A 16,078-nucleotide genomic window follows, 5' to 3' on the forward strand; every position below is an offset into this window, starting at 1 on the left:
CCCAGCACAGGCTCTGAGGGTCCCCCCCTCAGAACTCCTGCTTCAGGCTGACTGCCGCGCGCCCAGCAAGGGTTTGAGAATCACCAGGGATGGGGACTGTTCCCACCCAGCTCCTAGGGATGCACCGGACCGCAGGACCTTGGCGCCAACAACTGCTACCACCCCTGCTGCCTCCGTCAGGGCATCTGAAAGTCCCCTACTCCTCAGATCACTTGGTCACCCCTGGAGGTTCTCATGCTCAACTCCAGCGGCACCTCCCCGTCCCCAGGGATGCCCGATATTTAACGCATGGCCCTTGACAGCCGTGTGTGTGGCTCTCCCATCGCTTCAAAACAAGTCGCGTGTCACCTTAAAGAACGGGCTGTGAAGCAGCTGCTTGCCCCCTCGTACAACAGGGTCTTCATACTCAAACTGCCTCTGCAGAGCCTCTGGAAGGCCTTTCACCAGGGCGGCAAGAGCACTGCCTGAAAAACTCTGAAGGAAACAGCAAGATTATAATCATAATTGTACAACAAAATTACAATCAATGTGATCAATATTTTCAAGTAGGAAAAAAAATCTAAAAGGATGTGATGAACACTAAAATAAAAAAGAACAGCATGAAAATCCACCTTAGAATGTTTGGTCTCAATTTCACGACAGCCACTCCCGGGAACCAGTTCCTTTCTGGCCTACAACCCCCCCCAACCCCTGGGATGGTGAGAATGAAACATTCTTTGAACAGTAACCACCTCATGCAGCCAAACAAAGGGGATGTGCTGATTCAGACTCAGAAAGTCCAACAGACAGAATCCCGTTCTCACAGCCACTGAAGCCCAGCCTGCCCTCAGCACAGGGGCAGTGACGGGGGGCCTGGATGCCAGAGGCGGTCTCATTCTTGTGAAAAATTCTCCAACTCCCCTCAGTTATTTAGGAGTTTAAATTACTAAAGCCAACATTTTAGTCCCGAAGGGTCAGCTGTCTGGAAACTGTAACGTAATGTTTCATACCAAAGCTCTCGTTTCCCCGTCGTTGTCTCCAAGTAGCCTGTTTATGTTAATTGACTGCCCAAATTCGGTTGTAAGCAGCTTCCTCAGTCTTTGAAGGGCCCACATCCTGTGACTAGCAGCTGAAATGAGCAGACAGACAGGGTCAGAGGATGACCACGGTTCCCTCGGAGCAGGACAGACCTGGAAGCACACGTGCCGTTACCTAAGGCGCTCAGCTGTGCACAGGCCGCCAGAGATGCCGCCAGGCGGGGGACGATGCTTCTGTTTGAGGCAAGGTTGAGCCGAAAGTCCAACAGACATGTCACCAAGTCCATGGATGGACAGGAGAGGACGCAGCGATCAGAAAGGAGGTCTTTAGGGCCTGTAGAAAGAACATTATGCTGTACACCAAAAATTGACACAACATTGTAAACTGACTACACTTCAATAAAAATATACATATACAAAAAAAAAAAAAGAAAAAAAAAGAAAAAAGAACACGATAAACGTCCCCCCGCTGGGCTGGGCGAAGGCTCCCCAACAAGAAGACTTGCTCAGTCCAACCAACAAGGGGTGGACCCATGTGGTTAGAGAGGGGTCCAGGGGCCTGTCACTGTCTAGGTCACGTAAGTACGTTCTGTACACTGACATTTTACTGGAAAAGTCAAATGGCTTAAGAATGGCAACCAGCAAGAGCAGGGGAACACTGGGTGGAGAGGGGGACAGATACCCAGGCAGCTGGACAGCAGAGGTGGCTCACTGCAGCTCTGACCCTCGCCGTGGTGGGGCCCTGGGCAACGCTGGCTCCCCAAACAACAGGAGAAGGCAGCCCACAAGGCGCTCAGTGGAAACGATGTGCATGTCCACCCTGCTTGGGTCAAGCCCTGGTGGCTGGAGGCCAGGCCCCTCCTTACCCGCGGCTGGTGTGATGGGGTAGACGGTGAAGCGCCAGCCCCACCCGTTCACAGACCCATCGCTGATGAACTTCCACTTCAGCTCGTCCCCCGGGATGCGCAGCTCGCTGGACCAGTCGGACCACTCCCGACCTGGTAGAGTGAAGAACACTGGTGTTGGGTTCACCCATCATCACATCAACACTGACTTCTTTAAACACAAAGCAGAGTCATTTGCGCCCAGTCTGGAGCACAGCCGGCTCCTCCAGCCCACTCCTCACGTGCGTTCACACTGTGCCCTCAACACACCCTATACCAAACAGTGGGGAAGCAGAGGGCGGGCAGGCAACACCCAAAGGGAGATGCTCACATGAACCGGTGATGCTGTGAGGGGCCTGCAGAGCCAGCCTCTACCCACACCCAGGTCAGGGGCCATGGGGAGGTTTCCTGGAAAAGGTGTGACATGACAGTGGTTCCCAGGCAACAGAAGACAAAGTCCCAGCCTTCCCCAAAGAGGGTGCACATATGCAAAGGCACAGGGGCACCCCTGAGCCACAGGGGCAACTCAGCATGGAATGGCCACTCTCGGGGGAAGGGAGCAGCCCCACCAGAGCCCATAAGCCACGGGAAGCAGCTGGAGAGACAGGGCTGCAGTGCGCCACCCCAACCAGACTTCTACTTAGAAGGGCCACCAGGCAGCGGGAGGGGAGTGGCTCAGAAGGGATCTGACTGGAAGCAGAGAAACTGGGCACATCTCCAACATGACTAAAACTACATCAACATTTGTCAAAATGCCAGAAGGAAAGCCATGCTCATCTGTGACCACATCCTTCATCTGAAGTAATGTCTTGTGAGGAAATTTCACTGGGACACAGCCAGGCCGATCATTTACACTCAGGCTGTGGCTGCCTCTGCTACAAAGGCAGAGGGGAGCAGTTATGCCAGGAAATGTTAGCGGACACTTGCTCCAGACAAAGGATAAAAATAGTCTGAAGAGTTCCCGAGTACATACAAATAGCTGCACTGATGATTCTAAAAAGCCCTGTGGGAGAGCATTTAACAAGCCCTGGTACAGAAGGACTCACCCCTGCTCAGCCTCGGGGAGCCCGTCAGCAGAGCAGCGAGAGGCCTGCAGGTGACCGTTCCCGTCTGCTCCAGCGTTCTGGCCTCCCCACGCACAGAGCACACACTCCACGTGGAGCCCAAGCCCTCACAGCATCAATTAAAAAACAAATCCCCTTATGAAGCTCTGTAGCACGAGCCTGGCCCTCCCATGCTCTTTCCAGCACTATCTCCACTGTCTGGGTAAGGCCAGCCTCCTGGACGGCCTGTGCCCCCAACAAGGACCCACTCTCACACCGGTCACCCAGGAGTCCCACCCATCAGGGGTGAGTGAGGTACAAACATCACTTGGATAATGATCTTACTGAAAGTACTGGCAGATAAAATCTGCTATATTTTGTGGGTGATCACGTATTATCCCTTCCTGAAATCTCACGTGAGAATGAAGCGGTAACACTCTGTTCAGTAATGGTCACTGTTCTGTTCTACAGAAGCATCTCAACCTCCCCTCCCACCTGACCGCACGGAGACAATCCGGTTGACGCCGTCCATGACTGTGAGAGGGTCGTGGCGCCGTTCTGTTGAGCACTGCCGGTCAAACTCCACCCTGAGGCCTTCCGCGCCTGGAGGACAAATGAGTAGGACACACAGAGTGACCGCTCCCAACCGGCACAGCACAGGCCAGGCCCAAAGTCATGACATACCACGCAGAAGCAGTGAGACTAACAGGATGCCTGACAGCTAACGCAGAGCAGAAAGTCAGGAAGAACTAACCTCAAAAAATAACAACTTAAGATTGACTCCCGCTCCCCCTGCGCTGCCCCCCACAGAAGACACTCTCACTGGGCCAGCTGGTCTGGTGGTCTCACTTCCGGGCAAGTTCTCATGCTGCAGCCCCAGATGCAAGACGAAGCTTTATATCCTGTCCCCTCCACTTACAGAGCTGTGTGAGATCACACCCCTCAAGCACTTAGCACCAGGTCTAGAGTCTTCTGCGGGACAAGTTAGGCTACAAAAGCATCAATGAAGGGCCAGATCTGGGCTATGGTGGAGGGAAGAAGTTGGCAAATCCTCTCCCCACAAAACTATAAAACCACTGGGAAATGTGAAAAAGTGATTCCAGGGCTCTTCAAATCAATTAAGGGCCAACAACAAAATGAGAAAAACTGCTGCACTCAGGCAGGGACGGGGGAGCCTGGGGCGCTCCTGCCTGGGGCTGGTCTACACGAGCTGGAGCACAGCCCGGCCAGGAGGGGCCCTGCCTCCAGGGATGCTCGCTGGTGCAGAGCAGGGGCAGCGCCTGGCAGAGATCCTGGGAGTCAGAGGGCGCCAGGGTTATGGAGAATACGCGGGAGAGCCTGCCTCTCTGCTGGCCCGAGGACTGGTGGGACTAGGCAGGTCCAGACCTGAGACCTAGCCAGAGATCTAACAGGACGATCCTGGAAGTCAGGGAGCAGAGAAGGGTGCAGTGAGGACATCATGGTGGCCTGGGTGACCCAGGGCACATGAATTCAGGAAAGCGGGAAGAGTCGGGTACACACACAGGAAAACTGCCCAAACACTGACTTCCACGCCCTCCCTGCCCCACCCATGCAGAGATCCATCCACAGAAGGGAAAATTCAGCAGGCTTGGGCACTACGCCAAGCAGATATGGAGCAAATCCTAGAGGTCAGGCTAGAAAACAAAAATGAAAATCAAAAAGTAAAGCCATGACAGCAGCTATGTGACATCAGTGGGGAGATTTCAAAGACTAATTCCAGGCATGTTATAAAACAGTCCAAGAACTATAGCAACATTTACAAATCTTTAAAAAAAAAATCAGAATCCAGATGACACAACACAATCTAAAATGTCCAGTTTGCAATAAAAAATTATGAGCTGCACAAAAACACTGGGAAGTGTGAGCCGTACTCAGGAAGACAATCAGTGAACAGAAACTGACTCTGAGGGGCCAGGGGCTGGGTCTGGCAGACACCACCTTCACAGCAGCTGTGATAAATATGTTCCAAGGGTTTGTGAAAAACCAGAGAAAGCATGATAACCAAGGAAAATGTGAGAACAATGATTCAACGAAAAAAAAACACTAAAAGGAAGTTTTGAGGGTGGAAAGTACAAAGACCAAAAAGAAAAATTGACCAGCTGGATGAAACAGCAGCTCTGAAGTGGCAGAGAAAACGAATCACCATACAACTTGAAGCCTACACAATTTCTATCACTGTCTATCTGAAGAACAGGAGAAAAAAGACTGAATAAAAATAAAGTCTCAAATACCTGGGAGACAACATTAAGTATACAAACATACGCATAATGGGAATTCTGCATCTCCCCCACAAAAAAAGAGGGAAGAGAAAAAAGGGCAAAAAGTGCTTGAACAGATATAGCTCCGAACCCCAAATTTGATGAAAAACATTAATCTGCAGCTCCAAAAACTAATCAATCCCAAGTAGGATAAGCACAGAGATCCACACCCCACACACATTAGACTGAAGCTGTTGAAAACCAAAGACAAGGAGAAAAGCATGAAAGCCACAAGAGGGAAAAAAAAATTCACCAAACATGATTATGACTTCTCCTGAGAAATAATGAACACAAGAAACCAGGAGGGTGACAAATTTAAAGTGATAAAAGGAAAAAATTTCTATCAACTAAGAATTCTATATCCAGCAAAACTATCCTTCAAAAATGAAGGCAAAATAAAAACATTCCCAAATATATGCATACTAAGAAACGTAAGTCCAACCACAACTATAATTACATTAAGTGTGAATGGCCTAAGCATCTCAACCAAAAGACAAAGACTACCAGGTTGGATTAAAAAAAGCAAGATCTAACTAAAAGGTGCATAACAAGAGACAAACTTTAGACTCAAAGACATAAAAGGTTGGAAATAAAAGGATAGAAAAATATCTACCATGCAAACAATACCCATTAGGACAGCTGGAGTGGCTATACTAACATTACACAAAATAGACTTTAAGACATGTTAATAGAGACAAAGAGGGACATTTCACAGTGAAAAATGGGTCAAACATCAGGAATATATAACAATTACAAAGATATGCACACTTGGTAACAAAGACCCAAAACACATGAAGGAAAAACTGACAGAAATGTCAAAAGGAGACAAATCCACAATGACAGCTGGGGACCTCAAACCCCAACTTTCAACAGCTGATAGAACAAGTAGACAGAAAATCAGTAAAGATACAGACGATTTCAACAAGACCACCCACCACCTTGACCTCACAGACGTTTACAGGACACCCTCCTGTGTACTTCTTCATCTGACTATTCATCTGTACCCTTTTTCACATACTTTACAATAAACCAGTAAACATAAGTAAAGGTTTCTCTGAGTTCTGGGAGATGCTCTAGCAAGTTAATTGAACCCAAGGAAGGAGTTGTGCAATTCCATAGCTTTTCTATAAAACTATGATAGTGGATTCTGTTGATGCCATGGCAGAAATGAAGCTGTTCTACAGGCAGGGCCCCCCCATTTCCTCCCTGGGACCAGCCCCGAGTACCTGGTATCTTCACTGTGCCGCTGGAGGATGTGTCATCTGTGTAGGGATGGCTGCTCTCCACCACCACGGGCTGGGAGGACAGGCGGCCACTCTGTGAGTCTGTGGCTACGTCCTCCAACTCAGTGACACAGAGCTCCAACAACATATCAGCCACCTGTGGGAGGAAGTGGGTGACAAAGCAGGAAGACATCAGGATGCCCGCTCTGATCCAGATCTTTCTGCAGGGACGAGGCAGAGTGGAAGATTTGGGAGTCTGAGAAATTTACTTTAAATCAGGGCTCGGTTTCCTTACCTATAAAATCAAGACAGCCCACAGCTCAGAGATGCTTGGAGAGACCCTAGGTACAAGAAGCCAGGCGGCACCTGACACACACAAAACACCCAACACGTACCAACTGATGAAACAAAAGGCCTCTGATTACAAGTTTCTCCTCATACACAACCTCGTGAAGAAAGTCTCCCTCAAGAATAAAACTATCAAGCGAAGGAGCAGAACGGTGACAAAAATGACCCAGATCCTAGAAGGCACTGGGGTCAAGCAGGAGGGGGCAGGCATGGAGAGGAATGACCAAGCCGCCCAGGTCGAACAGCGGTGGACTCTCTGAAATGAGGGCTACAAAGACGAGCACACCTGGGGGTGTCTCTTGACCAGAGACATTGAGGGCCAGCCCCCAGAACCACATTCTCCCAACAATCCATAATGTTCTGATTGCATTTTAAAATTTTAGTGATTCACACTATTTCAATGGTTAATACTGCTGACTATAAACTCCCTGATTGCTATTTTTAAAACAAATGAGAATGTTATTATAGTAGTAACACAGTAAACTCCAAACTTTTTAATTTAGAAAAAAAAAACTATTTTCTATTCTGTACTTTTCAGAAATAAATGATAATTTGTACCTACTTTTTCCTCATATCATATTAGGTAACAAATAGATTAGCCTAGTAAGTAATTTTATTAATGACAAACTAAGATCACTGCCATCTAGGCATTATCATTATAAATTCGAATGTTTCCTCTCTTTTTAAAAAAAGTCCCAAATATTAGGTGAGGGTAGGACACAGGAGTAGCGTCTTGCCACTGGACAGGCAAGTCTGAAGACAGTCCCATCTTTGTTTCTGTCTCCCCCTGAATCTGAGACACTGACATCATCAAAGCTGAATGCACAGCCCACCAGGGCTCTTCTGGGGTTTAGAAACTTCCTCTGCAAAGCCAGTCAGTCCCCTAGGAGAGACAAATAAGCTCTGAGGAGAGGGTGACAGAGGGGTCACAGATGCGGTTCTGCCCTAAGAGCGCGCAGGATCCAACATCATTTCTCCCACCCATCAGCAACCTGAGTGCCTTTGAGGCACTTAATGACCTCTGAGAGCCTCAGTTTCCTTATCTGTAAACAAAGGGAACACCTGTGTTCCATGCTGAGCGAAGGCACTGAGAACCAAGCCTCGTAGGTGTGTATAGACAAATGCTGGGCATCACTACTTTAAATCCAAGATCTTCTCATTCATCCTTTCCTCTCACAAATGCAGCAAACTTGTGAAAACAACATTTTGCTTATGGCAATTCACCTTGATGTAATCTCTGACAATCAGCCAATCAACTCGCCTCAAAAAATTAGAAAGTAGGAAACCTGTAACTTTTTAGTTCCTCCTGAATGCAATTAAAAAATAATATGCCCCTAAAATAGCTCCCAAACCATAACTATGATCTCAAGACCACTCGGCCATACCAAGTACTTTATGGTTATGGTGGTGGTGGTGGTGATACGGAGCTCAGAGGAACACTGACGACACACCTGCACAGAGCACATGGCACTGGCCTCCCTGACACGGCCAGCTCTGGAAAGGCAGAGAACAAGGCCACTGCTAAGCAAGAGCCCTTCAGGAAGCCTAACGGTGTCAGGACCGCTCAGCTCGGTTTCTAAGAGATATTGATAAGTTCTGACCGTACACCCTAGACTAGCCACATGCAGCTACTGAAATTTAAATTCATTAAACAGTTAAATAAAATGAGAACTTCAGTGCCTCAGGTGCACTAGCTACATTTCAAGTGCTTAACAGCCTATGTGGCTGGTGGCTACCAGGTACAGAACAGCACCACAGCCAGAAGTCCACAGAACCCAGTGTTAGCAAGTATTAAAACATATTTTAAATAGTTAATAATTAAAATACTACGGTATTGGAGCATAAAAAAATTAGATTAATGGAACAGAGAAGAGTCCGTAAAGGGACCCAAAAACATACAGAAATTTAGAATATGATAAAAGTGGTCTTCAAATCACTGGGGAAAAGATGGATAATTCAATAAATGATGCTGGGGCAAGATGTTTACCATCTAGGAAAAAAAGAGTTGAATCCCTACTTTACCTCTCAAAAAGGTAAATATAATAACAAATTGAATCACAAAAACAATTAGAAGCAACCAAGGAGAAATCTTTAAACAATATCTGTTGGTAGTATATTTTCAGCATAACACAAAATCCGGAAGTCATAAATGAAAAAAACTGGTAGATCCGACTTTGTAAAACTTAGACATTTCTAAATTCTAAAATATCAAAGCAATTTCAAAATGTAAAGTGAGAAGCCACTGCAGCACAGGAGACAGAGAGGGGACTCATTTTTCCTGGAAGCCCTTCAAGTTCAGGACGGGGGCAGCACCTCCCACCTGCCCGCCCGCAGCTCACCTGGGGGTAGGCGGTGCCCATGCCGGACAGCACGGCTGAAAGCACGTCCTTGCCCTTGTCCCCCGCCCGGCTGCACACAGACAGCTTGAGCAGGTCCACCAAGACACGCGTGTCGTCCGCGACCAGCAGACTGGTGAACTCATCCAAGGACTGAGGTTCTGGGCCTGATGCTTTATTTTGGCTTTCAACATCCTAAGAAGTCCAACAAATAAAATGAGGAACAATGTGTCCAGAGATAAACAGTCACCAGTTAACCCATAAACTCCAAGGATACAAGATGACCACTCAAGGAATAAGGGACTGATGAGGCATTTAAGACCATGAAATACCGTGAAATAAGAGATTACAGGCCCCTAAAATCTCCACCACCACATACTACACTTTCAGGACCAAGTAACTATTTTATGAATTACCCACAGCAGCTGTCAGAAGGAATGACAATTTACACTGTGATCAAGTTCACAGCACAGGTGTTCTTTATAAGGGGAGGCTTGGAATGAAGTCACACCACTTAAAATCTATCCCCTGCCCCCATCCATAGGGGATGATTGGGAGTTTTCTATCAACTAAATTTGTACATGGTACTTTTACATTTTTCTCCTAGACCTTCTTCATAATTCCTTCCCAGGATCTTATTTAACGGACGCACTGGTGTGTAACACATTGCCCATAATCTCTTGTTCCCAAGGCTCTTTGAGAAAGAAAACGTCCCCTTTTACTTCCTATTCAGTGTGTCAGTTAAAACACCACACCTGAGGTCACTGAGCTCTCCTCCACATCAGCAGAGGAAAGGGGCCGCCCGTCTGCATCTCTGCCCTCTCCTCCACCCCACCTCCTGAGGGTGCCCCACCCGGGACAGCCGTCCCCCAGCCTGCTGCCCACCACACAAGAGCCTCTTGGACGCTGGCAGTGGGACTCGGCCTACAGAAAGGAACAGGGAGCCGTCAGAGCTGGGAAATCCCGTAGCTTTTGAGCTCAGGAGTGGGAATCACTGAGACCCCGTGCTGATCAGGGGAGGACCTGGTTCCTTTCAGTCCCACAGGCAGAGTCCAGCTCACCAGAGGAAGAACAAGATGGTGGAGATGCCACCTTCTCTCCTCCCTTGCTTCTGGGATCTCGGTGAAACCTGCCTGCCAAACACAACTGAGCTGGGGGAAGCACAAGTCCCACCAGGAACCTTAAGCGGAATGGGACCCATCCGATATGCAAGTGCCATCAATGCCCAAGGTGGCCCTAGAAACCAGCGCTCTCTGAGGTGGGAGCACTGCTTCTTCCTATAAAGAAACAGATCCTGCTCCCACCTCTGAGTGAAGACCCAGGGAATCAGTACGTGAAACTCATCAGAATCTCACTTGCTGAAGAGCAGCAAAACCATTTGGTGAAATATATAAATTGTATACAACAAGAAACAGTCCCAGCATTTTTTTGGTGGGGGTACTTGAGGAAAAAAAAAAAAAGAGAGAGAGAGAGAGAACAAGTCCCAGGGAATTGCTAAAAAATATCACTAGCTACATATCCTTGAATATGAATTATCACCCAAAGCTAACATTAAAATTCCTCTGCCATAATTTATGTATCAAATCAAAACTGCAAAGGTAGGAACTTAGGGGTATAACCTGGGTAATGTCTGTATCTCATGAATTGGTGGGAAAGAAATGATACCATCCCTCTTCTCCCTAAAAGCAAAAATTTCCCACAATTCAGAATAATTTCTGCATTAAACCCTCATCCTAGAAGATTGCCAAGTATCAGAAGCTGAGTTCAGACACCTAATTTATAAATAGCAAATTTCTTATTACCACAGATGGTTATGAATAATTCCCATAGGACATAATTTTGTCAGCAGCAACACCACAATAAATCAAGAGTTCCAAATGTAATTGAAAATAATGTGTGCTTGTTCCCCAGCTGGATGTGCTGGAGGGGAGACAGCATGGGCAGGGAGAGGGGGCCTGGCACAGGAAGCACCTCAACAGGCCTGGGAGGGCGCCCGCCTGGGAGGGTGGCTGGTGTGACAGAGCCAAGCCAAGTGGAAGGTGTCCCTGCTTTGGGCCAGCTGGCCTGGGTGGTAGGGTGGGGGAGGTCACAGGTCAAGCAGGTGAGAGGTCATCCCTGCAGAGGGCAGACTGGTTTTGAGTGCCAGAAGCTGTGCAGGAGAAGGAGGTGCCCATGTGGGAGAGGGAGGCAGGCTACCTAAGGGGGAGCTATGGAACTGTCCGTAAGGGGCCAGGCTTCTCATTTTCAGAGAAAAGAGTTATATATACAGAAAAGTGGGAAACTAGAATGATTCCTTACAGTTACTAGAATTGATTGGACTGCTGGGAACCAATGGTTTTCAATATATATAGATATATAACAAAACAAGTATTAATATAACCCACTAACTTACTGTGTGGGTACACGCATGCACGCGCGCATGTGCACACACCCTAGCTCTATCTACTAAGAGAGTTGTGCCCAGCAACCTCCCAACAGCAATGAGCACGTGAAGGCCCAGATCTTGGCTTCTAAATACCACTCCCCACTAAAAACAACCAAGACTTCTTGGAGGAACATCTAATTTCTGTGCTGGAGCATAAAACATCTTGTTGAACCTAGAATTTTGTGTTGTGCCAGGAAACAAAGAAATAAAAGAGTGATGGGAACATGTTAAAAGAACATATAAAATTCTACCAAATATTTTAAAAAGTATTAACATCAATCCTTCACAAACTCTTCTAAAAAACAGAAGAAGAAGGAACACTGCCTAACTCACTCTAGAAGACCAGTGTTAGTTACACTGTTACCCAAACCAGGCAAAGACATCATAAGAAAACTGCAGCTCAGTGAGCCTTATGAACACAGGCACAAAAACCAGCAAAACAGCAAAGCAACCCAGCAACATATAACAGGATTATACACCTAAAATACAGAAAGGGAGAGAGCAAGGATAAATCCTGTGGCGTTGGACTGAAATTGAAAGTACTGGTTTGAACCAGTCATGCTTTTCACTATATAGGTGATGTCAAGGGAGAGACTTGGCGTAAGCGGGCGTGCATGTGTGTCTGTTTGCTGAGAGGGCCTAAATCCAGGACACCCAGGAGGAATCAGTTTACCAAGCTTCCAGATCTTGTTTCTAAATTCTATGATCAACCAAAAGGAACCAGGGCTCCTTGGAGAAATGGTTGATTCTGGGGCAAGGCCAGGGCAGGTGAAAGATGAGTCTGGAACACACTATTGTGCCAGAAAGTAACGAAATGCTCAAAGAATTATGGGGAGACGTCAGAAGGACAAAGCAGCAGAAACGGGCTCCCAACGGCCAAGTCTGGGACAATTTGGGTGTCAAATGATGAGAGCGATGCATGTCATTATTTGAGTAAAACAGGATCCCATGAATCTTTACCAACGTAGACAGAGGAGACGAGAAGGGAAAGCTCTCCCTTACAGAGGAACAACAACGACAGTCCAAAAAGAACTATGAACTCTGAACAACGACCACAGAACAACCACCAGAGCGATAATGGACTCGGCTAGAATCATCACAGGTACTACAAACTGGTAGATGAAAATACGATGAGGGACAAGATATCCGCACAGGCTCAAAGTGCTTCCCCATGAATACTTATTACCATTCTTCTCCTAACTTCCAGCGGGGACACCTGGCAGATACTCCTGACCAAGTGGTAAGACTTCACACCCCAAGTTACGCAGCACATCACATACCCACTGGGATGCAGCGGAAAGCACTCTGCATCATTCCTGTGGTGTTTCTGACAAAAGGAAGGACTGAAAAAGTGTTGCATACTGAAGACCAAAGAGACCACACTCAGCCCTGGGCTGGGTCCTACTGATAAAGGATGCTAATGGGACAGCGAGCAAAACCTGAGTACAGTTAGAGAACGTAGGTGGACGGCACACAGGAGTGTACGGTGCTCTATTTCTACACCCTACTTCTACAACTTGTGAGTACATTTAAGATTATTTCAAAATAAAATGGTAAAGAAGAAAGCCCTTTGACCTCTTTGGTTTTGGTCATGGTTTCTGCAATGATGCTGGCAGCTCCTGGGTCATCTGTCACCGGGATAAATGGCCGAGAAGAAGCTGAGGAAGCAGACGGGGTCACTGCGGAGGGGGTCACAGCATCCTCAGAAGAGACAATCTAGTTCAGAAACAGAAGAGGAGAGACTCAGCAGCACGGCACACTTCCCACCCACCTCCAAAAGCCTTTTCTAAAAGGGCCAGCTGGCATATTCCAGACTTTACAGACTTAACAAGCCATTTACACCACCAGTCCACCACCTTCAATGAGATCTGGGACAGCCCTGCAAAGCCAAGCACATTCATGTATCAGGAAAACCTATTAATATTCACAACAGGTCACATGAAGATGACTAAAATGAGCTCACATCTCTTCCTCCAAACTAAGTTACAAAAACTTTTAGCTTTCAGAGCTTTCAGGGTTCAGAGCTCCAGATAAAGGACTGTGGACTTGAGGGGAGGGTATAGCTCAAGTGGCAGAGCGCATGCTTAGTACGCACGAGGTCCTGGCTTCAGTGTTCGTTAAAAATAAACAAATAAACCTAATTACCTAATCCCCCCCTCCAAAATACATTAAAAAAAAAGAGCTGTGGACTTAGCATTTAGCAGCTTTTTTAAAGAATAATCTATTTCTATTTAAGCACTAAAAAAGCCTCCTTTTTAAATAGAGTATTTTCTCATTCAAGCCAAAAATCATAGCAGCAGGCAGAAAAACACTCTGAATTAAGGGAGAGAACAAAGTACACGTCACTAGACGTGAAGCAGCGGCCTCCTCCGTCCTGACCTAAGGCTGCGTCACCGCTCTCCCGTGCACTTTTACCTCTCCTCTCTTTTCCTGCCATGGATTTGGACTCAGCCTGTCTTCAATATCCACAGCCAGCACACATTCCTCTCCATTCATGGGACTGGCCATGGCAGACACATCGGAAGGGGGTGCCGAGGAAGAGAACGAGGGACACTCCACCGGGGCGACCATGCCGGCCGGCATCAGGGCCCCGACCACAGCGTCTCTGTCAGGAGAGAAAGCCAGGCCAGGGGAAGCTGCCCGTCACCACCGCGGGGCAGCAGGGTCGGGGCAGGACAAGCACTCAACAGAGCACTCAATTTATAGGATAAGTATAAAAGAGTTTTAGAAAAAACCTGAATGTTATTAGTATGTATTCCCTGGCTAAAAGCTAAAATATTCAGTCCTGATGTTACTTATTGAATGGCCACAGTGATGACAGGGGAGAAACTGCCAACATAAAAACCCAAGCAGGAAAAGCCTCTGACTGTCCCTGTGAAATCTCCCTGGGTTGGTGGAGGTTGAGGGTAATTTTGTGTTTAGTGAAAGCTGACCACCAAGGGTGCCTCATGCGAGGCAGCAAGGACTAGCGTCCTCTCAGTGACTGAGTCAAGCTCCTGTGCAAGTATTTCTTTCTATTCATCAGGCCCGTAACCAGGATGCACGGACAGGTGGGCCACTTCCTCAGGCTGTGAGAAAACAGGAGAGGAAGGACGGAAAAGGTAACACTGGCCAAACTCTGCCCCATCAAGACTGAAGGGGAGGACAAGGGCCTGAAACCTTACTGAGTACTAGTATCAACTGATTCTTCCTCTCACCACACCCCCAAATGTGTTTAGAGGTTACTGGCCATAAGGAATAATGAAAATGTTCTTTAACTTGATTTTTTAATTCACATTTCAACTTCATTCAAGAAAGCACAAAGATACCATCATTCACCAAAGGGTATATGACCTAAAATTCACAATATTTAGAGATGATAACCTAACAATCTCCTAGACATTTGATCAATCAAAAAATTACAAAAACCCAATGCTTACATAATTGTGTGATTTCAAAAGTCAGCCTACCTGGCATACATGATTTGCAGGGCCGTCAGTATATGAGACAAAGCCTGCTGTTTGGCCAGATTTCCATCTAATGAGAGGAGAATCTTGGCAAGAGAAGGGCGATTTGCTTTAGAATTATTTGCACCACTGATTTTATTACTGGCAGCAGAAGAATCAGCATCTGAAGGCACACCTGAAAAAGAAAAATAAAGTTTGGGTTCAATTCTTAAGATTACAGTTTGCTCTATTTCTGTAATTCGACCTGTAATTTGTAAAATGCACTGCAGTATGCATTTTCCTTTTTCACAGATTAAGTATCAGGTTCATTATTGTCTTTCAGAGTCTGAAAAAATTATACTTCTCTACTTTCAGCAAAGGTTCACTACAATTGCAAAAAGATGTAAATCCTGCAGAATGCACTTACAGCAATTTAGCTGTACATACGTCAGCTATGAAAACACTGCTACAGTAACTCTGCGTGTTTACCGTCATTGAAATGCAAGACAAAAAATAATCCAAAACAATAGTGAAAAGACATGATTTCACAATATGCAGTCTTGGGCACATGTTTCAGCTCACTGCCCTCAGGGTTCCCAGACCTCAGCAGAGGGAAGGAACCAGGTGGAGCCCAGTGGTCTCTCAGGGCACAGGAGGCAGAGCTCAGAGCCAGGGAGTCCAATGTGGCCAAAGCTCACAGGACTGGATGCAAGAGGAGAGAGCTGCCCAGAGAGCCCCCTGGAGACGTGCAGGTGCCCCCCTCCCCAACCCACCTGAGGATGCAGCAGAAGCTGATGGGCGCCTACATGAGAGGGCACTGCCCAAAGCCAGAAAAGAACTGCAGAAAAGGACTGTGCTGGGGCACGCCGGCTGGGAGGGCACAGAGGGCCCAGCATGGTGCCTGCTCCCATCAGCCAGGCGGGAAGACCTCACCGTTCACCAGGCACTGAGCAGAACACCCAGTGGTGCGGAACAACTAGCCTGAGACTAACATCAGGTCTGAATTCACTTAACAAATCCAAAGCCAAGACCCAAAGGGATCAAACTACTTCAGAGTAACTTAATTATGTCTAAGCTCAAGAAAGTTTATAGACATACA

The 16,078-nt window shown here is 47.1% G+C and overlaps 1 protein-coding gene across 4 annotated transcripts in view; it reads right to left on the minus strand.

Moving 5' to 3' along the window:
* HERC2 (HECT and RLD domain containing E3 ubiquitin protein ligase 2) overlaps positions 1 to 16,078 on the minus strand; it is a 176,474-nt gene that overhangs the window by 24,357 nt on the left and 136,039 nt on the right. For all 4 annotated transcript variants that reach the window (XM_064484642.1, XM_064484644.1, XM_064484643.1 and 1 more), the window contains exons 66-75: positions 15,004 to 15,175; positions 13,970 to 14,159; positions 13,130 to 13,270; positions 9,133 to 9,324; positions 6,449 to 6,602; positions 3,439 to 3,546; positions 1,883 to 2,014; positions 1,192 to 1,350; positions 990 to 1,108; positions 349 to 474 (exon numbers count right to left, since the gene is read on the minus strand). In XM_064484642.1, the coding sequence (XP_064340712.1) occupies positions 349 to 474; positions 990 to 1,108; positions 1,192 to 1,350; positions 1,883 to 2,014; positions 3,439 to 3,546; positions 6,449 to 6,602; positions 9,133 to 9,324; positions 13,130 to 13,270; positions 13,970 to 14,159; positions 15,004 to 15,175 (1,493 nt within the window). The remainder of the gene's footprint in view (positions 1 to 348; positions 475 to 989; positions 1,109 to 1,191; positions 1,351 to 1,882; positions 2,015 to 3,438; positions 3,547 to 6,448; positions 6,603 to 9,132; positions 9,325 to 13,129; positions 13,271 to 13,969; positions 14,160 to 15,003; positions 15,176 to 16,078) is intronic.

Source organism: Camelus dromedarius, chromosome 4 (assembly GCF_036321535.1).
Source record: "Camelus dromedarius isolate mCamDro1 chromosome 4, mCamDro1.pat, whole genome shotgun sequence".
Lineage (NCBI taxonomy): Eukaryota > Metazoa > Chordata > Mammalia > Artiodactyla > Camelidae > Camelus > Camelus dromedarius.